Here is a 26,260-nt window from a genome sequence, read left to right as displayed (position 1 = left end):
CTCAACATGATCTTCATATTAAAATATACTCGGAGACCAAATTTTATATCTCTTGGAGTTTTATCTGCTATTTATCTAAGATAAGTACATCCAAAATAATAATTTTGCAAAACCTATGTACTATTATACCCGGAAAAAAAAAACTCTTTTTTTTATTTTTTACTTACCTGCCTTGGTTTTATAATAAAAAAAAAGGCTTCAAGCGTCGCAAGTGGGCTTCGTTTGAACTTTAAAAGCTCTCTTTAGTGTTTAAATTCTCCGTCCTTTATACCACCATTATACCTCCCCCTTCCATTACTCCAGTAGTCCTTTGATTATAGTTCTCTTTAACTTACAAAAACAATATGTCAATGCACCTGTCTTCATGGATCCTTCTTCTGGCAAGTGCAAGCGTTTTGACTTGCACTTGCATCTCAAATGCTGCAAGTGATAATGCAGGCGGTTTCTCTTTCAAAGATAGCTTTGATCTAACTGGGGCGGAAGATCATTTTAGAACCTCTCCTGATGGTCAAGTCTGGTACCTCTCTCTTGATAAGAAAGCAGGTTAGTTCATTTTTCTATTCCTTTGTTTTTAGAATTTTATTGATCCTTGCATTGTATGAAGAATTTATTGTCTGATAGAGATTAGAATGCAAATTTGTAACAATGTGGTTGATAATTTTGAATGAATGCTATATAACTGAGAGAGAGGAATAGAGGAGAGTATTTTGAAATTTGTTAAGGATCTCTTCACCAAATGTTATAAACTTAATGGTCTTCAATTTTTCAGGATGCGGGTTTCAGACCCATGACAGATACCGGTTTGGCTGGTTCAGCATGAAGCTTCGGCTTGTCGGCGGAGACTCCGCTGGAGTTGTAACCGCGTACTATGTAAGTATTTCTTCTCTCTTTTTGTCTTGTTTCAAATGAGAGAGGAAGAAGCAAATAGAAATCTATTTTCAGAATCTACCATGAAACTGCTAGTTACAACTCAAGACAGACAAACATATCATATCTTGGTCCCCTTTTTTCATGTAGGTCCCTGTACTTGCACTGTTTTTTTATATATATGAAATGTTTCTACTACTAGTAATTTTCTCCTGTCGGTGTCCGGACTAAATTTGATGTTTAATTATTCTAGATTTTACCCAATCATCTCTAACCAAGTTACTGTAAAAGCAACATTTTTAACTAAGCTTTCACACCGTACTTCTCACTTCTCCCCTGATTCACAGCTGATAATATATAAATAAAAAGAAACTTCTAATATTGTAGAGTTTTGATTAATAAAATTTTCATCTCTATATGATCCACCAACAGATGTGCTCTGATCTGGGTGCGGCGCCAGACAGGGATGAGTTAGATTTCGAGTTTTTGGGTAATAGATCGGGTCAGCCGTACACCATACAAACCAATGTGTACAAGGGAGGTGTCGGAGGCAGAGAGATGCGCCACCAGCTCTGGTTCGACCCCACCGAGGATTTCCATACTTACTCTATCCTATGGAACCAACATCAGATTGTGTAAGTCATATTCGATTATTTTTTCTTTTTTTTTTGGTGTACCAGTATTGCCATCCCTGCATCATAGCTGATGCCAATGTTATATATTAATTACCCAGTATATGGTTAGAAAAATGCCACTCCTTTTACTCCTGAATCTGGAGATTTTGGTCTCAATTTTATTTCTATTGGTTTAATGTTTTGGTAATATTTTGATACTTCTGTGGATTTGAATTGTTATCCTTATAGGTGATTATTTTTTGTTATGCATGGGTTTGATTTGTTTTATTTGAACCCATACTGACCTACATGAATTCATTGCTTTAATAATGAAGTGTGGTAGTGATAACGTGATTCTCCTCATGGGGAAACATGGGTTTGAACATTGTTCTATCGTGCAATGTTATAAAAATGTTTCATGTTAAATTAAGGAAAGTGGGTCTATTAAGACAGAATCTTAAGAAAAGGATAATTTTAATTGGGGTTTGTTGGGATCCAAGTAATCTCATACATCCTGTAGTTAATGGCATGTTATCCTTAATTATTATTATTTATTAGCATACTTGTCATAACTCGTAATTCAACAATGCCAATAATTTTGCTTAAAACTTTGTAATGAAAAAATGACCCATGGAAAACTCATGGCTTCTTATCAATGATATTTTTTTTTCAAAAAAATAAACTTGCATGATAAACCAGAAAATCCAGAAGTCAAAGGATGTGATTATTATTATAATTTTGTACCCCAAGTTAAAAAGTACAGAGAGCTTGTGAAATGGAAGCAAACTAATTTATGTTGATCAGTAATCTGTTCCTATTTAAAATGAAATTCATTGGCTACAGAGTTTCTCATAAACTCATATTTCCAGGTTTTTTGTGGATCGGGTACCCATCAGAGTGTACAAGAACAATGGAAAACCAAACAATTTTTTCCCAAATGAGAAGCCGATGTATATGTTATCGAGCATTTGGAACGCTGATGACTGGGCCACAAGAGGCGGCTTAGAAAAGACCAACTGGACAATTGCTCCCTTTGTCTCCTCCTACAAGGATTTCAATGCTGATGGGTGAGTCCCACGCACAACAAAAATAATATGATCACATTAATTTGGTAAAAATAGCAGTAAATATGTGACCTCTAAGCCATCCACTCCATTGATACATATAGAAAATAAGAGAACCGTATGAATAGGTAAGCTAAAGAACAGGGCATTAGAGAGAACCTAGCAATTATGTAACAAACAATAGTAAATTTAAACTAAAATTTTGTTACCAGGGCAAGTCTCAAAATGTGGACTATCAAAATTGTTTCTGGTAAAAACAACCAAATAGGAATACAAATATTTACTCCCAATTGTGGGACTAATAAAAAATGGGATCATGTCAGGTGCAAATGGGAAGACCCATTCCCGAAATGTGTTTCGACCACTGGACAGAACTGGTGGGACCAGTATGAGGCGTGGGCCCTGACTGACAGCCAGCAAGAAGATTCAAAATGGGTCTGGCGCAATATGGTAATTTATGATTATTGCAAGGACTCTGAGAGATATCCAAAATTACCTGAAGAGTGCAACCTATAAAAAATAAAGGTGTTTTGGTGGGAGAACGGAGAGGATAATTCATTTATTATTTATGTACTTAAAAATTAATTTTGAAGTGTTAAGGAAATTTTGGCTGGCTATGATTGGCTATTTTGGGACTTGTTAGTGTTGGTAAGCCTTCTCTTTTAATCTCAGCTAAAATTTTGGACAGTTAAAAGTACAAGTTGTATGATAATTATTTTATGAAGTTTACCATTAGCTAAAATTTCATCTATACCTTTTTGTAATGCAGAAACCACTGAACTTGTCTGTTATTAACTCCCCCTTTTTCTGAATTCATTTTTTGATATGATTTCTCCGAATCAAGTCTAGCCTGGAGTTACATATTCAACAAAAACTGTACTAAATCATTTTTTACAATTTTCTTTTTCTGAGATCTTGAATAAAGTTGTGTGTAAAATTACCTCAAAGTGTGGAAATAAACAAATATTAGTTTTTTGAAAAGCTAGAGCAATACTGACAACTCACAATGTGCCAGAGAATAACTTCGGCTTTTGTAAAGAATAGATTCAAGTGGATAGTAACTAATAAATTTAGCATCGGAGAGAGAGATGATAGTGGTTCAGCTGTTTGCATTCATATGCCTTTACTCAACAAGGTTAGGACAAGTTAAAATTAAAAAGAAAATATATATATATATAAGAGAGGAATTCAAAATAAAGATTCTCTGAAAAGAAGATATTTAGGTTTGGAAAAGGAAAAGAAGCAGGACATTTAATTGTGACAGCAACTTTGCTCAGAAACCAAGCTATCTTGAAGCAGACCCAATAGTATTTTAAATGTGCTCGATATCTTTGTGCACATACCGTTCCAACATTATTAAACAAAACACCTCAATAAAATTTGTTTCCTTCCAAAATTTTGACCAAATTTTTTATTGTTGGTTATATCTTTTATGCTGGTTTTGCAAATTATTTGAAACATCAAGGGCTGCAGATGCAAATTTAGGATAATAGAACTATGCAAATTTCAGCGTAGTAAGCAGATATACAGAGAGATCTGAGCACAAGATACTGTGAAATAGGTCAATAAGAAGAGACAGTAACAATATTTATCTGACTACTTGTCAATATAAATTATTTATCTGACTATTTACAGTTACTCTACAGAGTAATAGAGGTAAACTTCTGAATATTATGTAATGTAACTATGTAAGGACCACTTTCTCATTTTAATGATAACATTTAAAATTTTAAGTGGTCGCAATCATGTGGTAGGTACTAATACACACATATTATAATATTAATTGCATAGTAAGTAATATAATAATAAACTTATGGGAACCTTGGCAAATGATATTAATACTAGTAAAACAAGGAACTAAGGTACTCAAATAAGTAAAAACATGGCAAGTTGCAACAATTAATTATTCATTTTTTAACAAGACAACTTTCTTGAACAAATATCTACTTCAACGGTACTGATGTATGTTTCTCTTACCTAATAATGCTAGATGCGTGTAAAGCTTTCAACCATGTTTTTGGAAAACTTCTTTAATTGAGTTGGGACCAATTAATTGTCCAGATGTTTTGCTACTGAAGACAAAACGCTTTGGATTTGGTAAAAGCAAAATTAAAGTGCATCCCAACTAGACTCACTTGTTTAATTTAACACTATCAATTTCAGAATTTGACTCTTGTTTTGTTCTTGTGTTGCTCAGATCTGGTCGAAATATAATAATAGACATGCAGTCATGTAGACATTTAAAAGAATTTAATCAAGGCCTTAAAAAAAGGTAAAGCAAGTAGAAACAAATGATCTGAGCTAAGTATAACGGACACAGCAGGGATACCCTACTCAAATAAAAAAAGCAAAAAGTTATTTCTTAATATAAATTGAAATAAAATACTGGACATCTATGCTTTTGGAATGTGAAATTTAATTGAACGGATAGATGTGGCATAGACTAACTGGTACTTCAATCTATGAAGTCTAACAATAGATACTGACAAAGATCAGCAATATATATTTTACGAGTAGAACTACAGTGTTCTTTAGTTTATCTGTGGGAACTCAACTATAAAATATGTTAAATCAATTTTAAACGACAAATTTAAACTGTTAAAATTCATCTACATAATGTCTACATGCAAAAAAATTATATCTTCAAACTAATTTTGTAGTGTTAAGCGGTAAAAAAAATATTCAAAAAATAAATACATTAAAATTAATTTATAAACTTTCAAATTTTGACCGCTTGATTTTATACTAAATTAGTTCAAAAATTAAAATTTTTTAAATGTAGACGCATAACTCATAATGTAGATAGATTTTAAAAATTTGGATTCATCTTTTGAAACACTTCAATAAGTTTAGTAATTAAGTTTACAAAAGAAAAATAATATAAGCATCAGAAAATGCTTATATAAGCATCAGAAAAGAAAAATATTTTATAAGCATCAGAAAATGCTACCAATAATGATCTTATTTTTTCGATATTTAAATGTAACATTTAAGCGGTAATAAATGCTGTTGTAGCATGTTCTTTAAATAGTATACTTCCTTTGTAAGCTCTGAACTAAAACAGTGAAGCACATGTGCTCATGAGTCATGAGATAATAATTGTTCCAAGCAAGAGATCTGGAAAATAGGTATGCACAGTATAATAGCAGCTGTCCCTTTTAACGGTCCTCTCTTTTATTGAAGACTCATAAAAGGTAAAACAGAAAGCACACCGATGCCATCATGCGAGTACCATAATATTCACGTGGGCGCACACCTAAAAGGGTTATTTCATTTGACAATAATTCCCAACTTATTAGAGCGCAAAAACAACTTAAGAAAGGAACTGAAATATCAAATAGAAATAAACACACAAAACAGTCTCCAGGCGATGGACTTTCTTATCAACTATCAAGTTATCAGACATGGTCATAATGGTACGGTCAGAGCACTTTTGAGGTTTAAATAAGCCAGTACTATATATATATATATATATTTTTAAGGTTAGTGGCTTTCACTACTCTATTAGAAGAAGACAGAGAAACATCAACAAATTCAGTAATAGAAACGAACACAACAATAAGATCAAGCAATACTTTCTTATTTAATCTTAAAAGATGACATGAACAAGCCATCACAGGGTCTACAAGGCACCTTTAGTCTTACAAAATACTCCAAAAGCATTACAAGCATAAAAACCCCACACTTAGTTCCAAATACTAACGGAAGGCTATCTCTGCCCAAACTTACAATAATTAATATATAGTATAGCACTGATGCGCAATACTTAGAAACTTCACCGGCAAATAGTAGAGAGCTAGCACTTAGAAACCGTGAAGCTTGATGTGCTCTTTCTTCACAATACCAGCCTATCATTTGCAAAATAATTTATCAGTATTCCATATACAAATTAGACCACACAAGTATACATACTGGAAATGACAGAATAAAAAGATGCTTGTCTGGTTAAGGTATGAAGTACCTGAATGAGGAAGTTGGAGACGTTTTTACGCTGATCACCTTGCAGTTGTATCACCTATATACAACGATGCCAATTTATCAGAACCAAACTATTCAATAGTAAACTATCTTATATTTATATTTATGTTTATAAAGAACAAAAATATGGTACCTGGCCCATCTCAGGGTCCTGAACCACGGTACCGTTGCAACAGAACTCCTTCTTAAGGTCTTTGAGGATTTTGTTGTAGGAGAAGTCTTTCTTGAGGCCCTGCACGGTGGTTAGGCTCTTGCGGCCATTCCTCTGTTGGATGCGTATGTGCACGTAATCCTTTGTTCCTGCCCCTGCTTCCTCAGCATTTGCCTCAGCAAACGGATCTGCACCAACACACAAACAATATTATTTGGTTTCAAATTTAGAAAACTAGGATAAAATTATTAGATACAGCTATGTAAAAAGAATTAGATCAAGTTATGTATAACAATTATAAGTTGATTCCTGATTTTGTGTTAGGTAGAAGAGGAGAAATTGAACTCGTTTGAAATAATTGGTAATACCACGAAGTTACATATTCAATTAACCAACCCAAATTCAAAGCTTGAAATGACTAGAGCTGAGATGCTCTTATTATGCTTGATTAATGTTTTAACTGGGATCTAATATGTAACAATTTGGGGGTTGTAATGAATAGATTGGTACCAAGATGATATTGATGGCATGGCACATATACAAAACTTTGCCAGACTTTGATTGAACAAATGATTGAAAGAGAGAACATACCAAAAGCTGTTGGAATCTGGACGTCCAATTCAGACATGAACTCTTGGCTGCTTGAAATTAAAGAACCGGATCTGAAATTAAGATGTAATAGTTTTAGACAATTAGATAAAGTTCAAGGACACAATTAAATTGGATACATAAAACAGTTAAACATAAACACTTAATTAATTATAAAGAGACACCTTTCCTATATGATAGAGCAATTAAAAGGTCAAAGGATCACAAAAGAGTATATGTGGAACAAAAAGAAATAAAAACAACTTTCCCCAAAGAAAAAATTTTGACTTCCCCTATTTGATCTATAAAAAAAGAGAGAAGGGACCTAAAGATTTTACCAAATTTAACTCGTATATAATCAAGACATATTACGGAGCAGATCTAAACTTTTAGAATTTTTAACACACAATCGATCAATAATTCAATTAATTATCAATTAATTAAACGGCAGAAAAACACTATCCTGACAGGAAATAAAAAAGAAATAAAAGAGAAGAGAAGAAAAGAATACCTAGCGATTTGAGAAGCGATTGATTCAAAGTAACAGCACAGATGAATTGAACAAGCCTCTGTCTCTCTTTTTATCCCCTCTTTTAGATCAGAAAATAGCCTTTTTTAATTTCTCTTCCTTGAATTAGTGTTCAATTTATAGAGCAAAGGAAGAGAAAGGGGATAATTATAAAGAGAGAAAGGAGACTTCTGGGTGATTGCTAGCCGTATCTTTTTCTCTGCCACACGGATTTATGACCGACTCTTATTTTACCAATATTTTACTCTATTAACAGATTGGATTTATTTTCTAGGAAATAATATTTTTGCTGATTAATAAACGTGACGTACTGACGTGATCATTTTTGTTTTTCTATTTTGGGACCGATATTTCCGTGGACCTGGTTTACTACTAAGTGCATGGTATTTGACGGGTATATTATTAAATGTCAATTTTTTTATTTGAGATTAAATTTATTTGTTTGGAAAAATAAAATTTATGTTTAAGAAATGTGACGTGATTTTTGTTGTTTCCATATTTTGGAACCATTATTGTTTCTTTTGTTTCTGAGTGCTCTTTCTTCATAAACATATAATTCTATTTGTATTGCAAGTTTTAAATCATCCCACAATTATTATAATTCCAAAATAAATTTAATATAATAATTAGAGTAGAACTAGGGTGCTCTTAAACTCTAAAACTCATCAAATCGATTTCAAATGACAAATCCGAACCGTTGAAACCCGTCTACCTTACGTGTGATGAATCTATATATGAAATTTTTAAACATTCAAATTAATTTAGTATAAAGTCAAGCGGTCAATATTATAAGGTTAATAAATTAATTTTAGTGCATTCATTTTTTGAACGTTTTTGACCGCTTGACTTTATACTAAATTAATTCGAATGTTTAAAAATTTCACATGTAGATGCATTACACGTAAGGTAGACGGGTTTCAACGGTTCGGATTCGTCATTTGAAATTGATTTGATAAGTTTTAGAGTTAAGCTCACCAAAACTTTGGTAAGCTTAAGAGCACCCTAGTTCTACTCTAATAATTATATTGATCCTGAAATTATTTTAATCTTGTCATGTCATTAAACCAATATGACATTTAATGTTTGTTATATTATAATTACGTTATCTATAAATTTATTAAATATAACTCGACTATAATTTTTGTACATATCTAGAATTTAAAAAAAATAAGTGTACTAAAATTTTTAAGAACAAAGATAAATTGGATATTAGAATGTAAAAAAATTTCTTAGCTCTCAATATTAGAAGAAATACCCTCAATATAGCACTCACTATTTAAGTATTACCAATAATAATGATTTTTGTACTTCATTTTTAATTTCGTATCCTAGTAACCTTTGAAATTTACACTACAAATTTACCAATGTACATTGCTTCGGGAACCCTGTCCAGGCAAATACATCAACATCTATGTAATCCAGAAAAAGCTGTCTCCAGTTTTAGACAATCTGTACTTGTGCTGGTGTCGGCTTAAGCTTCCGTGCTGTTCCCAGTCTCCTCTTAATGGATATCTCCGTTTATACTTGTAACCGGAGAGTGTCTGAAAATTTAATTATCTTCTGGAATGATCTCAAGGCTCCAGCATGCGAGCGAAAGTAAGTACGCAATGACGAAATGAAGGCACGTGTTATATCAAAAGAGGATATTCTATGTCGATCGATATATAGCTTTCTGTGTAGCAATATTAAAATAAACATTTTTGAGTTTTAATTAGCACTTAATCATGGTAAATTTGGAAATATGAGTAACATATAAATCAAAGAGAAGTCAATGAACAGAGATATGGGGATTATGATAAATTGATGGATTATTTAGTTTATTCTCGGACTCTTATTACAAATATGACTATAGACGTGATAAATGACAAATTTTAAGATCAGTCAGGAAGTACTTAATCGCCTTCATTATTATTTTTTGAATAAGATAAATTAAAATTTAATTTAATTTTTTTAAATTTGAACTCATCTATTTAAATTTTCTAATTCCGCTCCTAAAACATGATGTATTAAACTGCAAGTACAACAATTAATATATATACTAGTGAATATATATATAACGAATTAGCAATTTTCATTTTCGGATTGCATCTCTTTGTGTCAGATTGTGTACAATCGTAATTTTATATTAATTATTCAAATCTAAATCACAAAAACCGATTTTCTAGTTTGAGGATCATTAAATATAAATGAAGTGTTCAACAATTTTATAAAAGGTCCTTTGATCTTTTCGGAAGGTCGCAGGTTCAAAACTTATATGAGATATTTCTAGAGATATTAAAGCAGTTGGGTAGCTCGACCCCAACTTTACTAAAAAAAAAAAAAAACTTCATATTTTGATCTTTAACATTTTCAGGTTTTAGAGTGTGTGTGTGTGTTTTTTTTTTAATATATATGTATAGAACTCGGTCATATACTGAGAGCATATTAATAATTAGAGGGATGACATGATTGGATAATGGCATGGGCATTCATGTTGATGCCGATGTTGATGTTAATGTTTTCATTATCAATATTAAATGCAGTCATAGTGACATGCATATATAAACTTATACTTGTACCTAGAATCGTGTGTGACAACACATCCACCATATGTCCATATTTGAACTAAAAGCAACCTTTTTTTTAGAAGAAACCCGTAGGGGCTAAAAGCAAACTTCATATGCACTTTGTGCATATTAATCACATGAAATTTTTTTATAGCACGAGTTACCGTCTTACCGAGATGACGCTGATGCTTTTACACGTTCTTTATATATATGGTGTGAAGTCTCATAACCAAGTTCAGCAGAAATTGGAAAGGAATTTTAGTTTGACGAAATCAAAATGCTCCGAGTTAAATTTTATAATGAAACATAATTTTATAATTAGTTTGAATATTATGTATATCTATTTATTTTTTTTCCTGATAAAAGTATAGAAATATATGTCTATTTTGAAAAGAAAAGAAAATTTTAGAATGATGCATAAATATATAATATTTTGTAACTTAAATATATATTATAATTTATAATTTGTTCTGAAATCAGAATTCTTAAAACAACCAAACGAATTTGTTGCCAAATTGAAAAATAAATATCCAATGAATAGAAAAAACTGTGCTCTCTACAAAAAAAATATTGCCTGAATTACATAATATTTAAATTTTTTTTACGTATTCATTAAAGTCTAATTAGAAATAAAGAGACACAAAAGCTAATGAGAGTAAACATAAAGTTGGAGGAGAGAGAGAGAAATGAGTCTCACAAAGACATTTTGTTAATAATTTTGGAGGAGTATTTTATTTGAAAATTTTAAAAAGTAGGATAATTTGTAAAAAATTTCAATTGTTACACACGATTCATAATGAAATCCAATTAATCAAAAGAGCAGTACTTGCAATCAGTAACAAAGAAAAATTAACATTTACGAAATTTAATTATTCTCATAATTTCATGCTGAATATGGTAAAAAAAAAAGTGGGACAGTTTTTGTTTCGCATTTACAATTTTTGCAAGATAGAATCACGAAAATATTGTAAAAAGGAGGTAGATGAAGGCGATATATATTTAATTGGACTTGTTGTATTGTAATGTTTATACGATTATTTTGAAGAAAAGAAAAATATTATCAATTAATATCGAAATACAGTTAAACCAAAATATCCTTAAATAATGTTGATGAGAAACATTACAGATAATTATACAAATACTGTAAGAAACATATGAACATCTGAAGATGATTATAACAAATAAATAGGTAATATATTATGCAGAACTGACAGACATTATAGGGTTCTATGTTATGAATTATCTCTGTAGCCCAGTGTTATAAATAACGGTGTGCGGTCGTCGGACGGACAGGGTACCGCCAAACGATTAATCGGAAATAATCAGGAATAATCGGCCATAATCAAAAATAATCGGTCGATTAATCGGAAATAATCGGTCGATTAATCGGAAATAATCGGTCGATTAATCGGAAAAATCCATGACGGTTTGATCACCGCCAATGACTAATCGGTCGATTAATCGACGTTTTTTTACAAACACTGCTGTAGCCTTGTCTATATTAAATTATTAATCTTTAGTCAGATTTGGTACTAAGTCATACCTAAAATTGGGATGTGAATTTAATATCTTTTACTAAGAGATTAAATTATAATTTATACATGTTCAGTCCGGAAAGAAAAGAATTATATTTTTGTTATGTGTTATTATGACCTTGTCTATCAAGATAACAGTGAACTTGGCTGTCACGTTTAGTCTAATTTATTCAAGTCTTGTTGCTGATAGATTTTTTTTTTCTTGTCAGTAACTTAAAATATCATGTATTTGTTTTCTCCGGAAATTTTGGATATTAATTTATCTAGATCTAATCCCTGTCTCAAAGATTGTATATTTGAAAAAAATAACCTTGTGTAACTATTGAACCGGGGGCTTAAAGTTTAGCCTAAAAGTTTGGAAGGATTTAATGTCCATGCTTTTGTGGTGTTCCCTCGTAATCATATTTTTTTTTGTTTTCATATAAAAAAATAATTTCAAAATAATTAACATGGACTATTAATTTTGATATATTAATAAAAACAATGCATCATGTTTAACAATCATACAATTTTGAATTGAACAATTATATTACTCCCCCCCATTCCATCCCCCCACCATCCCCCCACTCTATCTCTCTCCAAATTAGTTTGATCTCATTTCGATCTCGTTCGTATTTCTCACGATTTATGAAAAATTTTGCGAATCTAAAATCACGAACGTTTTCTACGTAATTTTCTCTTTCAAATGAGATCCATGATGACATACTTTCGGACAACTCGTTACAGAAGTATTTATCCCTCATCATGCAAGTATTTATATCTATACAGACATATGAAAATATTACTATCAATTATTATAAGTATTTATACTGACATATGAAAGTATTAATATCATGTATTATAAGTATTTATACTGACATATGAAAGTATTAATATCATGTATTATAAGTATTTATACTAACATATGAAAGTATTACTATCAATTATTATAAGTATTTATACTGACATATGAAAGTATTAATATCAATTATTATAAGTATTTATACTGACATATGAAAGTATTAATATCATGTATTATAAGTTTTTATACTGATATATGAAAGTATTAATATCATGTATTATAAGTATTATATGCAAAAAAATACTTTCAAGTATAGATATAAATACTTACACGATGAGGGATAAATACTTCTGTAACGACTTGCTCGAAAGTATGTCATCATGGATCTCATTTGAAAGAGAAAACTACGTAGAAAACGTTCGTGGTTTTAGATTCGCAAAATTTTTCATAGATTGTGAGAAATGTGGACGAGATTGAAATGAGATAAAAAAACCCACCTCTAAAAACGTGCATGGTCCCCCCATGTGATTTGAGATTCCCCCCACCCTCCATGAAAAAAATGTGCATGGTCCCTTAAATACTTTCGTACTTAGAGATAAATACTTTCGTTCTTAGAGATAAATACTTTTGTACGTAAGTATTAATACCTTATGAAAAAAAAAATGACAGCTGGAGTTTTTTGGCATTTTGTGCGGGGTTAATTGCGGGGTGGGAGGTGCGGGGTTAATTATCAGCCTCCTTTTGAATTAGTGTTGTTTAAAATCAGAATGTAAAAACAATCAGCAAACAAATTGATCACATATAAACTGTTGATTTTTTCGAGATATTATACTAAACAAACTAATAAGTTATGTCATTTTAAATTATATAAAGAAAATCGATATCATAATAAGTCATTTATTCATAATAGTATATTTATAATGTAAGAATATTATATTCATTCATGTTTATCTCATTGCACCTCTGATTGGGGCACCACTAAAATAGAATAAATTAATAGGCCCCGCAAATTAAAGGTGAGGCGTGAGCACAACGCATCCATCTATCATAAAATCATAAAACATTGATCTGCATCTGATCCCATCCCGTTTCTCTCTTCTACGGTTGAAATTGAATTTATTCATCTGCATCTGATCCCATTTAATCTCTCTCGCTTTCTTACTTTCTTTTCGTATTGACTTCAAGACTTATTATATTCACATGTTTTATTATCTCATAAATTAATAAATGTTCACAAGATGGACTAGGTTATCATAACTTCAAAAGTCTATCGAATTAATTTCAAACAACGAATGCAAACAGTTAAAATCTATTTACTTTATAAATAATGCATGTAGATATCATTTATCATTTAGTACAAGATCAAACAGTAAAAAAATAATGAAAAATAAATAAAATAAACAACTTATAAAATATCTAATTTTTTATCACTTGATTTTATACTAAATAAATTTAAAATTTCTAAAAAATTTTGTATGCATCACTCATGAATTAGATGAATTTTAACAGTTTTAATTCGTCGTTTAAAGACAATTTGATAAAAAAATTGTATTCACCAATCCAGACCCTAGCTTTGCTCCAACTTCATGCTCTATAATTTGTTATTATTGTTTTAAACAGAGGGTAATGATAAAAGAAGGCCGGGCCGTTCCTTCTGAGATGAAATTTTACAAGAAAGATAGAATATTGAGGCCCAGTTTGAGAGTTACTAAGTCCCCATTTTATATGAAGAGAAATTTAGATATATACCCATCATAACTTCATCAATTAGATATTTACCCATCAAAACTTTAAAATTAGTTATTTTCCCATTCAAACTCATTAATTTTATTAATATACCCATTTTTTAATTTAACCTATTTAAAATACTGATTATTATATTAATAAAAAGATAAAATAACAATATTGCCCTTCCTTTCAAACTATATGTGCGGTGGTCCCCTCATCCCTTCTCCTTCCTTTTCTTCAGACAAAATTTTCTCCGAGTAACAAGGTTAGGAATTGATTTGACTACAGTCAAAGACAATTATATATGAGATTGTTAGAAATATTTTTACTGTACGACAATTAAAACATTTTGGAGACTGTTAGAGTTGTTAAACACAGTGGTTAATGATTATTTATAACCTCTTATTTTTACATGTAGTACTAAAAAAAATTAATAAAAAAATTTATTTCAATCACTTTGTGTATGAACCTTTCCAACTCAAGCAATGCTATCTCTCAAATCAATACTAGCATGCATCTTCGTGCGCTAGAGAGAGGAGAACAAAGCTAAAACGAGCCAAAAAGTGGATAAAGATATTGACAGAGTGTTTACTTCATGCAGCGAAAGAGAGGGAAAGAGAAATTTCCCATCAAAACGTAGTTTCTCAAAGTGAATATTTTAAATAGGTTAAATCAAGAAATGGGTATATTAATAAAATCAAGGAGTTTGAATGGAGAAATAACTAATTTTAAAGTTTTGATGAGTAAATATCTAATTGATGAAGTTATGATGGGTATATATCCAAATTTCTCTTATATGAATTAGGCCTACACAATATCATCTCCGGTCCTCCATCAAATCAATCACTCTATGACTCTATCAAACGGTTACATTAGCATTTGTAATTCTATAAATGCTAAGAATAATCATTTTATTACCTGCACTACAGTACCCTCACTACAGTAATTGTGTTACAGGACTGTATTTAGAGAAATAATATATTATGGTCCCCACTAATTATATAGTCTCAACTAATTATTATCCTAAAATTCCAGTAGCATCACTTCTCTATGGTCCCCACTAATTATATAGTTTCATTTTTACAATCCCCGCACTCGTTCTTGCGTCAACCTTTCTCTAATAAAAATAGTTGACTTCATAGGAATAAATACTTCAATGCATAGATATAAATACTTTTAGTACTTAAATATTAATACTTACAATGTCATATGTAAAAAATACTTAGATATGTATACCTTCGTAGTTATAAAATACTTTCAGTGTCATATGTAAAAAATATTTATGTATATCTTCGTAGTTATAAATACTTAAAAGATAAGATATTAACACTTAAAAAAATATTAATACTTTGATGCGTGACTTGTTATGATTATCCTTTTGGAAGTTCTCCAATCATTCCCGCGTCAGTCTTCCTCTAACAAAAATAGTTAACCTCATATGTATAAATACTTTCAATACTTAGATATTAATACTTTTAGTGTCATATGTAAAAAAATACTTGCAAGTATATGTATAAATACTTGTACGGCAAGGTATAAATACTTGCGCGACGACGAGTCTGAAAGTACGTCATCATGGATCTCATTTGAAAGAAAATATTACGTAGATATTAATAATATGGAAAAAAATTAAAATTGTGGAGATTTTACTGTCCCTGCAGAAAGTTATCTTTCTGCATTTAATTTTCGGTGGTCCCCTGAGGGTACAGTAATGCGAGTACTATTATCTTCGCGCTACAGTACTCGCACAATAAATAATTATTCACCTCATAGCTATAAATACTTCCGTGCATAGATATTAATATTTTAGAAAAAAAAATTAATTATGAAGTTTTTGTGATTCCCACAAAAAGTTATTTTTTCACATTTAATTTTCGATAGTTCCCCCTATGGGTAGTGTTATCAGCCTCCAAATGCTAAATACTGATCTCATGTATATTGCAGAACTTATGATTTCTATCAATAAAGAAAATAATACAATTATTTAATCAATCTCAAATTATAATAATAATATCTGCATCGAATAGAAATGAAAAGCTTTAATTAGAGTTTAACTCTTATATATGTGTCGGGCCGATTACAAAAATCCTGCTAAATTAATAGGTGAATAATATTAAAAAAAACCTATGCAACTCGAACAACCATGACCTCAATTGAGTTTAACTTCTTCTTTTTTTACTTGAGAAAGCAACCATGACCTCAATTTTCCTCTTTCTGGTAAATAGTCAAACACTATTCATTCAAATTAGAAAACTAAATTTATACATATATTTTTTATTAACATGCAATCATACCATGTATCGTAGAAGCAAAAATTAACATTGAATAGTTAGAGAAGTGTCATCCATCAATGCAAATCTAGTTTTGGAAAACATGAAACACTAGTCAATAAAGCAAGCTTTGGAAATTAACCATAGAGAGAGACAAGGGACGTGTGAATATGTTATTGCAAGTGGAAAAAAAAAAGAGCATTTAAGCCTTAAAAGGTAGTGAAATATTGGAATAACTCCAATAATTTGTTTCATGCAGTTCTAGACATTCAGTGAAAAAAGATTGACCTCTAAACTCTAGTTTTATACGAGTTTCAAAAGGTAATAAAAGCAGATAGCACATCTTGACTATATTAACCAGGTACGAAAAGAGTGAGGAGTTGAACAATGACTGCATATTTGTAGCCATTATCAATTCTCGATCAAACATCACCATGGTTAACTTTGTCTTATAAAGAATTATCCATGAAAGATTAGTTAATTTCTTTCTTTTCTTTTTTTTACTTTGGACAATCTCGTAGATAATATTAAGAATCTCAGATCTCATCTTTGCTATGTAGATCCAGTCATTGAAGGCTGTTTTAAAAGAATAAAGTGAAAGGCTAACAGATTAAGCAAACTTCCCACCCCTCATTGTCATGATGAACTAAAATAGTTTCTAAAAGTAACCTGCATTTCATATTACTTCATTCTAAATCATGAACTCATGTTAAGGAAAAAAACAAATCCCTAGATGTAAACAGATGCATTCATATCACAAATTTTAAGAATCACCATTTTATGTCTACACATGGTTGGGCCAGGTTTGACCATACACATCCTTCTTCGTATATCTCCTGTCCCATGACCATGGAATATCTGAAAGCATCACAAGATTGTGTTTCACTCAAATTGCATAGAAAATGAGTAATCACAAATAGGCTCATATATGGCCAGCAGATCCACCTGGGCCAAATTCTGGACACGGCCTATTTAATGCATATTCCCAATTTGATAGCCAACCATTGGTAATGACTAATGATGTTTAAAGGAATTCTGATAAAGGTGGCATGATAGGTCTAAAAACCCTTATCGTGGCAAAAGCCAAAAGGTACACTGAGCAGATATAAATGAGGTGAGTACTTGAGCAAGGAAAGACTCATGAATTGCAAAAACAAAACTCCAAAATACACGAAACAACTTTTGACACTATTAAAAACACTATTTATGAGAAACCTAAGTCAACTACTATACAACTTGAAACTTAATTCTCTTCTTTAAATGGCATTATTTCTATTCCAATATTGTTTTGATTAATAATACTACACTACTAAGATAGTATTGCAAGGAAGAAGAAAATGAGTTTTTTCTACTTATTTTATTAATTTCCAGTTCATCTTACGACGGTATAAGGTTACCGGCTCAACGGATCCACCCCTCTAGGTACTATTGGTTAGCTCCTTGGTCCGTCTATCTTATCGATCAACGTCTTAAAAATTTAAGAAAAAAAGCAGAACCAGGATGGAGTACCAAAGATAGAAACAATAAATGAAAAAATAAAAAAAATAAAAAAAAACCTTCTGAGGTGTATGTCGGTGGAGGGAGTTGATATGGTATAGGCAATCTGACAATTTCTGACGAGGAATTGGATTCTCTTTCTCTGTTCCAACATAGACTAACCAATTTTGCCTTTGGGTTTTCGACATGACTTGATGACTTGCTAACAGTCTTCAATAAAGTAACTTAGCAAGTGAGCATAAACATGACAACAAACTATGTTAAAGTGTAAATTTTTAAACTTACTGGTACAACACTGGTACTCGTGCATGAGAAGCTGGATTCGTGGAGTAACATAGAGGGCAAGAATAGCACACCCAACTATAACAAGATTACATCAACTTGCATGAGTTAAAGAGTAAGAATAAGCAAATAGGGAAAAAATGTGACACTGGTGTTTTATATTGATAGCTCGTGCTCATCATTATAGGGCCATCAACTGTGAACTTTAACATTACATGTTGCTTACAGAAAGAGAGAAAATAAAAATGAATAATGTACCTCATAAGAACGTATCATAAGTTGGGTATTATTTTTCTGCAATGCACCCCAGGCAGCCTTACTTAAATTTGCTGAAGTTAGAAGAAACCATCTGCAGTATGTTAATTTACAATGAAAACAAGTTTCACAAATTCAATCTTTCAAGGCTTGAAAGTTGTCCAAATACAAAGAAATCAGAATACAGGTATTTTTCAAAATAACTCCTTACGCAATATCTTGACCATTGTATCTTGTATATGTCTTTATATGCGGCATTGCACGGCTGTCAATATAAGATAACATTGAAAAATAATAATTACATCATGGGAATGCACTTTAAGATTATGTATGTGTAACTGTAATTCAAGTAAATAACATACCAGCGGCCAACATGATCAGCTTTCCATCTGGCCCAATATTTCCTTAAGAAATCTTTCTCCACATTTTTCTGAGGACTTGGAATTGCACCACCTGCTGCATATCCCTTCAAAATAATATTTCATACATAATTATTACAAACCATATACTGGTTATAGTGTATGCCTTTATATTAGTGAATACCTCAAGGGAGCATCTAACATCCTCCACTGTAGGAAAAATAACAAGGGGCTTGCCATTTCCGAGAGGGAACCCATCATCAGTTTTACCGGCTGAGAGAGATGATCCAAATTCGTTCATCCATTTCTCATCCAATGAGCCAAGAGAGGAAAACTAAAATAGAAACACTATATTTCATAAGGTTTTCATGGTTAAGAATGGAAAAGGATACATAAGTCCCATATTATCAACATAACTCATTTTAAAATAACAAAAGAGGAATCCAACAAAGTATTCTTTTGGTTATTTGAATTATCGTTTTCTAGGACAAAATTCTTTTCTTCCTATTATCTGTGCAATAAATTATTATCAAATTCTTTCTTCTCATGAAATATGTCATATTGGTTATGAATTTTTTTTTTTGTGTGTCACATCGAGAAGTCTGAATTAACAGTATATTGGAAATATTGTACTGAGGGTAAAGCAGCCAATTCCCTAACAGTATAAGGTCCAACTAAAAGCATGTTGAGAGTACTACACTAGGTACAAAGTAACCTTGCAATAAGGCCCAATTATTCATTTTTCAGCACTTGTCTTGGATTTTGAGGGATTCAATTACAACTTTGTTTGATGACAACAATATTGTTGCCTTAATAATTTTTTAGGTTTCGAATGGTTAAGCTGACCCCTTGATCTTATTGCATTATAGGAGCAATGCATAGGCATCGAAAACTATGAAACTTACGAGTTCGTTTAGTTGATCAATCGAGAAATCAATGGCAGGTTGTAATTAATTCTGGTATTCATTATTTTCACCTCTTATTTATGTAATAAATGAACTCCAATTTTATAGTTCTCAGTGAACAAATATTACTCTCAACATATTAGAAGATCAATTTTCAGGTCTATCATTTATAATTTGAAAATTGAATTATTAATATAAAAAGTTGTTATGATGTGTCACACAAAGGAGTTGTCATTTGATCATTCACTAATTTCGTCACATCTATTTTTCTGATATGCTAGGGAATGGTTGGTTGCCAGGAACAATTAAAAAAATAATCAAAAATTAATAAGCTACTTAGATAATTACCTGGTAAATCAAAGGTGATTTACTAAATTCTTTGCTAAATTTGCAACTTTCAAGTATACTCCTTAACTTCATGTGGCCCCACTTTGTCAGACTCGATCCATTGTGGTACCCTGGAACAGATGCTATCAGCCTAACCTGTTAAAAGTAGGAAAGATACAGAAATAAAAACTTGTCTATGAACAATATTTAAAAATAAACCCTTAAATGCATATAATCTTGTACCTTTGCTCTGCTGTAATCAAACTTGCGAAAGAATGCAGCATTTATTGAGACATTACCAATAGATGGTAGACTTACACGCAACTCGGGTATCTGCGCATAAAACAAGTAGATTCTAGATTTTCCTCATTCCCTCTATAATTATATTTTAAGAAGAAAAGGGAAATAAGACAGACCTTCAGTGTAGCAAGATAATCCACAAGGTCATTTTCAAAAGGAGACCTATTATTACCAGTTAGTGCACTTGCATCTTTCCATGGGAAATCTTGCATCCACAACCCTTGAGTTTTGTTATTCCAATCCACATGTATTAGATTGGCAGTGTGAACAATAATTCGTATTCCTGTGGGATATATGAGAAACATCGCCTTTGAATGGTGGGTTCCATATGATATGGGGAGAGGAGGCTTGTGGAAGACCCAATTTCCAAGCTTATTTTTCTGTCATATATTTTCATTTCAGAAATAAAAAACAGAGAGAATCAACGAACAAGAATTTTTTTAAGCTAAATTCCAATTTTCACTGGTTTGTTTGTGTTCTGATAAGCGGTGAGATAACATCCTATGCTTTTTATCTTGCTTTTTGGACAACGGTGGTTAAGTTATCGGAACCAATCTAAAGAAAGAACATTTCTTGTAACTACTTTTAATTTCATAACAGAGGAGCAGAAATTCGATTAACAAATCTTCTTAACTCTTAATATAAGGACAAGGAAGATCTTAACAATTATTCTGCAAATCCAAGATAAATGCATTTATCCTACAAAATGGAAAGTATCTCATCATATGGTGTCATATTTACACCACATTGGAAATTTCACCAATACACGATATTTGCAATGATATTTAGGAAACCTTACACATCTGGCCCAGAAACCCAAAAAATACCATTAACCTTTTTATTAAAGAAAACTCTAACATACTCCCAAAAGAGTAGAAAGCAGAAATATCATTTACACTAGACTCCTAAGTTTTTTCAGATACTTCTTAAGCAACACACCATTCCCATGTTTATTAGTATAGGAAATAGTAACTTTCAAAAATATTAACAAGCAACAGTCTAGATTTTGCCTGAGGTGTATGTGCAATTTACAGTTTATAGGGATATGCAGCAGTTAATATTTTGCACGGTACATCACTAAGAAAATAACTGTGCATAAGACACCCAAATTGCAATAGCATCGTATCAAAGAGTGTTAATTACAAAATGAGATACCGGTAGATGATCAAATGAAGCACCACTTTCTCCATGTGCAACAAGAACATGTGGTATCTTCTTCAAATTAGGACATGCTGCAAACATATATTACACAATTTACCAAATAAATCCATTGTCAAGTGCATCTATGCCCAAATCTAAAATGAGAATAAGAAACACGAAACACGAAACAATTTGGGAGCTCAAGAAAGATACCAGACAGAAGCCAATCAATGTCGACCATGTAATTTGAGAGGATCGCAACAAGCACATCCCCCTGAATTTTATAACATGCAATTCAGTAAAATTGATAAACAGTACCAAAATCTAAAGTCAGTAACAGTTGCCAGGCACAGACAAAAAAACAGAACTGGCCAAGAATTTTTAATATGAACTGATCAAATGCTTAAGACCAGGCTTGGAGTATAATTTAGTCAGGTAGATCTTGTATCCATTTAAGGGATGGGATTTAAGATAGGGGGTAAAATTGGAAACATTTACCAGTTAGATTATAATATGGAAAATGCTCATTAAGCTAAGAAGATCCGTATACCTGAATAACATCTCGAATAGTAACAGAATTGGAATTAGACCAGGAAGGGAGGCCTTGGACTCGCATGAGCCTGAATGTGTCTGAAATCTTTTCCTCAGAAACCCTAAAATTATGCAATGCCTCCTTTTTCTCAAAAGAACCTTCTAGAATGCTGTCATCCTCCGCTTGTTGTAAGTCCCTCGCAAGAGCTTCGTCTTCAAGTATTTGTTTATTCCTCTTGGAAACTGAGCTTTCTCTCTCTTCGCTGTGCCTTTTTTCCCTTTTGGATGAATTTGTGTTTTTCTGAGTGGTTTGAAAGGAGTTATCATTGCCAATTGCCATGTACTTGAACAAATGGGTACTTGGTATTAATTCAACTATATCTCCATCCTTTATGAAAACTTTATCATTTGAACAAATTTTCCTCCTCTGCCCCTGTGAACTCACAATAATCGGATTTGGCCCTTCCTAGAACATAGAAACATGCATAACAAAGGTAAAATACCAAATTTTGATTACTTCAATATTGCTGGGACAACTGTGAGCCGGTGAAGATGAAAATATAACACTTAGCTTGAAAATGAGAAATATCATGTCTACCCATACGGAAAAAGAAGAAAATTAGAAACTACCTTCTTTCATTATTGTTTATCTTAACATTAGAGATTGTTGAAATCTGTAGATGAGGGGCATATGTGAAAGCTATTAAGCATATGAGACTTTTCCTATTTCTTTAATACGTTTAGTATTTTGTTTGTAGGGCTGTACACACACATGAAATAGTCCCAAATTAAAGCCTCAGGTAGCAAACCTTACCATATTACAACAATTTTATTTGTGTGTGTGTTTTTTTAACAAAAATCAATACTAAACTCACCACAATGACTTCAATGCCATCATTGGCAGATGCTTTCAAGCTGATATGCTTGCGGCTAACTCTTTTATCAGTGATTTTGAGATCATTACGCCCAATCACATTATCTCCTTCAAATAAAGGGATATTTGGTAGTGAACAACTTGTAGCATGAATACTCTCAAGTGGAACTAAAGTTCCCATCATCACCTAAGAAATTGCAAATAGATTTAACCTTAGAGAAGTTTGCAAATTGAGCCTCTTCATAATGATTAATTCCAAAATAGATGTGCATTCAAGCATTTGCAAAAGAAAAAAAAATCTCCCAAGGAGAGAAATGTAAAAGAGTATTTATAACATTAGTTCAGTTCAAGAAACTGATTAAATCTACTTTTCTTGATACATTGTTTAGAAAATAGAATCATGTTTTATTAGTATTATAGTCAGTGTTGTCATTGCATAATCTTAATTAGTTCCTTTCTTATCAAAAAAAATAATAAGGTCTAATTATATCAGGGAACTACTTTTTGAATTATTCCCACATAAAAGGAATTCTGAACCATATGTATAATTTAGGGGCTCCATTGCAAGCACTTATAGAAAATTGAAGCTGGTACACTTTATACTACCAACCAAAGATAAGCCACTAATCAGGCAACGATAATTTAATCACCTCACCTTGAGCAACTAATGAAGTTTTGTACCTCAACTAATTTCTAATTGATGTGTATTGTTCTCCTCATAAAACAAAAAGATCAAGCTAAGTTATGACAAACAAGAACAACAAATAATCTACCCATCTGTTATTACTTAATGAAGAGCGACAAGCGATTTGAAGGATACAACTCACCCGAGAAGAAGTCATTGCAAAAATTGGTTAAAAGCATGAAGTGACGAAGCTATTGTAGCTTGAACAGCTGAGGCGACGATTCTGAGGTTTTTATCAGAGAAAGGGAAGAAGCGCCACAGAAGGGTGTCCATCGTGAATTCATATCACCTGAGTTAACTCAAATTTTGAGTTTATATCTGGGGCGTCCGATCTATTCCATCTCGGACCGGATTGATTCGAATTCTGATCAGACGGTCCCGACCTGAACTCAAAATTTTACTGCAGAGGATCCGAACCCGTCAATGGTCGGAGGCGCAAAAATAAGGGGTCCATTTTATCTACAAACTGGAGATGTCGACTGAATGTTTGATCAAATGGAGAGAGGCTGGATGATCTAGACCGTCCGTTTTTCTCTCCGATAGATGCAATTCACAAGATCCTTCTGATATCCCACCGGACCCACCGCCGTCTCTTTTTCGCTCTCGCTAGCTCGAAAATCATCATTGATATCAAGATTCCTTCCTTGATCTCAGAGGATCGTGAGGTCTCTCTCTTAATTTTATTTATTTATTATTTTTTTTAAAGGTTGACAGCGGGTCTCTTCTCTCTCACACACACAACATTAATTTAAGATATACTGTAAAAATCGAGCTTTCGTCAGTTATTTTCTCGATTTAATGCCTGAAATAATGCTTTGTATTTACCAACGGATTAAATCGAGAAATTGTATCTTGTTTGCTATTTTGTACTAAAGGGAACTACGACTAATTATCTATTATTTTAGAAGCAAGCTGTATTGTGCTAGATATTGAGAGGTTAAAACTAGATTTTGTTTTAACTAGCCAGCGTTATATATTAATTAATTTTTATTATTAACAATTAAGAATGTTGATTTTATGCTTTTATTTCGTATGATATATAACTTCCACAAATTAAATGATTACCATTTGCAAAGGGGCTAAAGGGAAAATTTCATTGCATTATTATTGAGAAATCTAAACTTATTTTGTGTTTGATTCCAAATTAATTGTTTCATACAAGGTAAAGGAAAAATGGAAGAAGATCTGGAATTAGGACATTGTATCAGAAATTATCCATGGAACCATGGCTGGTACACTGCTTTACCAGCTGGTACCAGTACATGTTGTTTCAAATACTCCCTCAGTAATGTTCTTTAAAGAAATCCAACCTGATGCACAATGGCGGAATAACAGCAAAAAAATGTACATTGTTGAATTTAATCAACACAGCCACTTTCTGGACAGTAATCTGTGAACCCTTAGCAATGCTTTCTCAAATTTTGCCAATTTTTTTTTTAAATAGACAAAAATAATGTACATGTTTTATTAGAATGGTTGTATATTAATTTTCATGCAATTCAAATATCATGTGTTCCATCAACTACCTTTAAATAATTGTAAAATTTCATGTCATTTGATGAACAGAGAAACTTGCATAAAATTTCATCAATTTGTATGTGTATGATATGTATAAAATATAGATTACATTTTACTTGTCGGATTTCAAAGATATAATTTTTAGTTTCCGTTGTCATGGTTGTCAAATTATTCCTTTGTCAATGGTATACCGCCCATAATAATTATAATCTATTTCTTTTTTTAATGCAGGCTAACCTTTGCAAAACATATCCCCTATTTTTTTAAGTTCAATGGATTCAACATCTAGTAACCTTGGCGACTTTCTAGAAGAATCAGTTCTTTTAGACGAATCGCAATACCAAGAAGGTTTCAAAGATGGATACAAGGATGGTTTGGTTTCTGGTAAGGAAGAAGGAAGAGAAGTTGGCTTAAAAACTGGTTTTCAAGTAGGAGAGGAACTAGGGTTTTATGAAGGTTGTATTGATGTATGGAATTCTGTCATGCAAATTGATCCCGAGGCTTTCACATCTAGGGTTAGAAAGAATATTGAACAATTGGAGAAGCTGATAGATAGTCATCCCTTAATGGAGCCTGAAAATGAGGATGTGCAACAGATGTTGGAGAATATAAGGTTGAAGTTCAGGGTTGTTTGTGCAAATTTGCGGGTTAAGTTAGAGTATGAGGGTCAACCTAGTTCTTCAGATAAGGATACCGCGGTGATGTAAATTTTCCCAGGGTATGTTTGTTTTTAATGACTGCATTTTAAAATTAGTTGTTATCAAACACTGAAAATTATATATGTTTGGTGCCTTAGTATTTGTGAGAATATATTTGCTTCTGGGTACAAGTGATCAAGAACTTCCATGCTAAATTCAATTCCAAATTAGTTGTAAAATGGAAATGAAGAGTGGTATCGGACCATACCAGTTTCTGGTACCAAGTAGACTATCTTTT

The 26,260-nt window shown here is 31.9% G+C and overlaps 3 protein-coding genes and 2 long non-coding RNA genes across 11 annotated transcripts; 3 read left to right on the top strand and 2 right to left on the bottom strand.

Moving 5' to 3' along the window:
- The first annotated feature begins 265 nt into the window (after positions 1-265).
- On the top strand, positions 266-3,159 carry LOC144552959 (putative xyloglucan endotransglucosylase/hydrolase protein 8). The gene is made up of 5 exons (XM_078301008.1): positions 266-543; positions 770-870; positions 1,300-1,502; positions 2,351-2,548; positions 2,869-3,159. Exons 1-5 carry the CDS (start codon positions 345-347, stop codon positions 3,059-3,061), a joined length of 894 nt encoding a protein of 297 aa, XP_078157134.1. The 5' UTR covers positions 266-344; the 3' UTR covers positions 3,062-3,159.
- Positions 3,160-5,488: 2,329 nt separating this feature from the next.
- On the top strand, positions 5,489-6,247 carry LOC144552958 (uncharacterized). The gene is made up of 2 exons (XR_013511285.1): positions 5,489-5,961; positions 6,033-6,247. It is a non-coding gene; the product is annotated as an uncharacterized LOC144552958 (long non-coding RNA).
- LOC144552955 (protein translation factor SUI1 homolog) lies at positions 6,105-8,055 on the bottom strand. The gene is made up of 5 exons (XM_078301007.1): positions 7,774-8,055; positions 7,266-7,336; positions 6,657-6,862; positions 6,507-6,560; positions 6,105-6,393 (listed from the first exon to the last, which is right to left on the bottom strand). The coding sequence occupies exons 2-5, from the start codon at positions 7,300-7,302 to the stop codon at positions 6,349-6,351; spliced, it is 342 nt and encodes a 113-aa protein (XP_078157133.1). The 5' UTR covers positions 7,303-7,336; positions 7,774-8,055; the 3' UTR covers positions 6,105-6,348.
- Positions 8,056-17,303: 9,248 nt separating this feature from the next.
- On the bottom strand, positions 17,304-24,088 carry TDP1 (tyrosyl-DNA phosphodiesterase-like protein). 7 transcript variants are annotated; one of them, XM_078300984.1, is made up of 15 exons: positions 23,949-24,088; positions 23,123-23,308; positions 22,267-22,713; positions 21,930-21,990; positions 21,720-21,808; positions 20,693-20,956; positions 20,520-20,609; positions 20,298-20,432; positions 19,229-19,378; positions 19,048-19,151; positions 18,897-18,950; positions 18,689-18,779; positions 18,434-18,508; positions 18,208-18,358; positions 17,304-17,509 (listed from the first exon to the last, which is right to left on the bottom strand). In XM_078300984.1, exons 1-15 carry the CDS (start codon positions 23,961-23,963, stop codon positions 17,436-17,438), a joined length of 1,986 nt encoding a protein of 661 aa, XP_078157110.1. In that variant the 5' UTR covers positions 23,964-24,088; the 3' UTR covers positions 17,304-17,435. The 7 variants fall into 7 exon arrangements, 6 of the variants coding, with proteins under 6 accessions (XP_078157110.1, XP_078157111.1, XP_078157113.1 ...); XM_078300985.1 differs by having other exon boundaries at positions 21,732-21,808; XM_078300987.1 differs by having other exon boundaries at positions 22,267-22,548.
- A 127-nt stretch (positions 24,089-24,215) lies between these two features.
- LOC144552956 (uncharacterized) lies at positions 24,216-26,132 on the top strand. Its single transcript, XR_013511283.1, has 2 exons — positions 24,216-24,471; positions 25,556-26,132. It is a non-coding gene; the product is annotated as an uncharacterized LOC144552956 (long non-coding RNA).
- The last annotated feature ends 128 nt before the right edge of the window (positions 26,133-26,260 follow it).

Source organism: Carex rostrata, chromosome 4, assembly GCF_964058835.1.
Source record: "Carex rostrata chromosome 4, lpCarRost1.2, whole genome shotgun sequence".
NCBI lineage: Eukaryota > Viridiplantae > Streptophyta > Magnoliopsida > Poales > Cyperaceae > Carex > Carex rostrata.
Note: the sequence above shows the minus strand (reverse complement) of the source record. Positions and strands in the feature narration are given on the sequence as shown.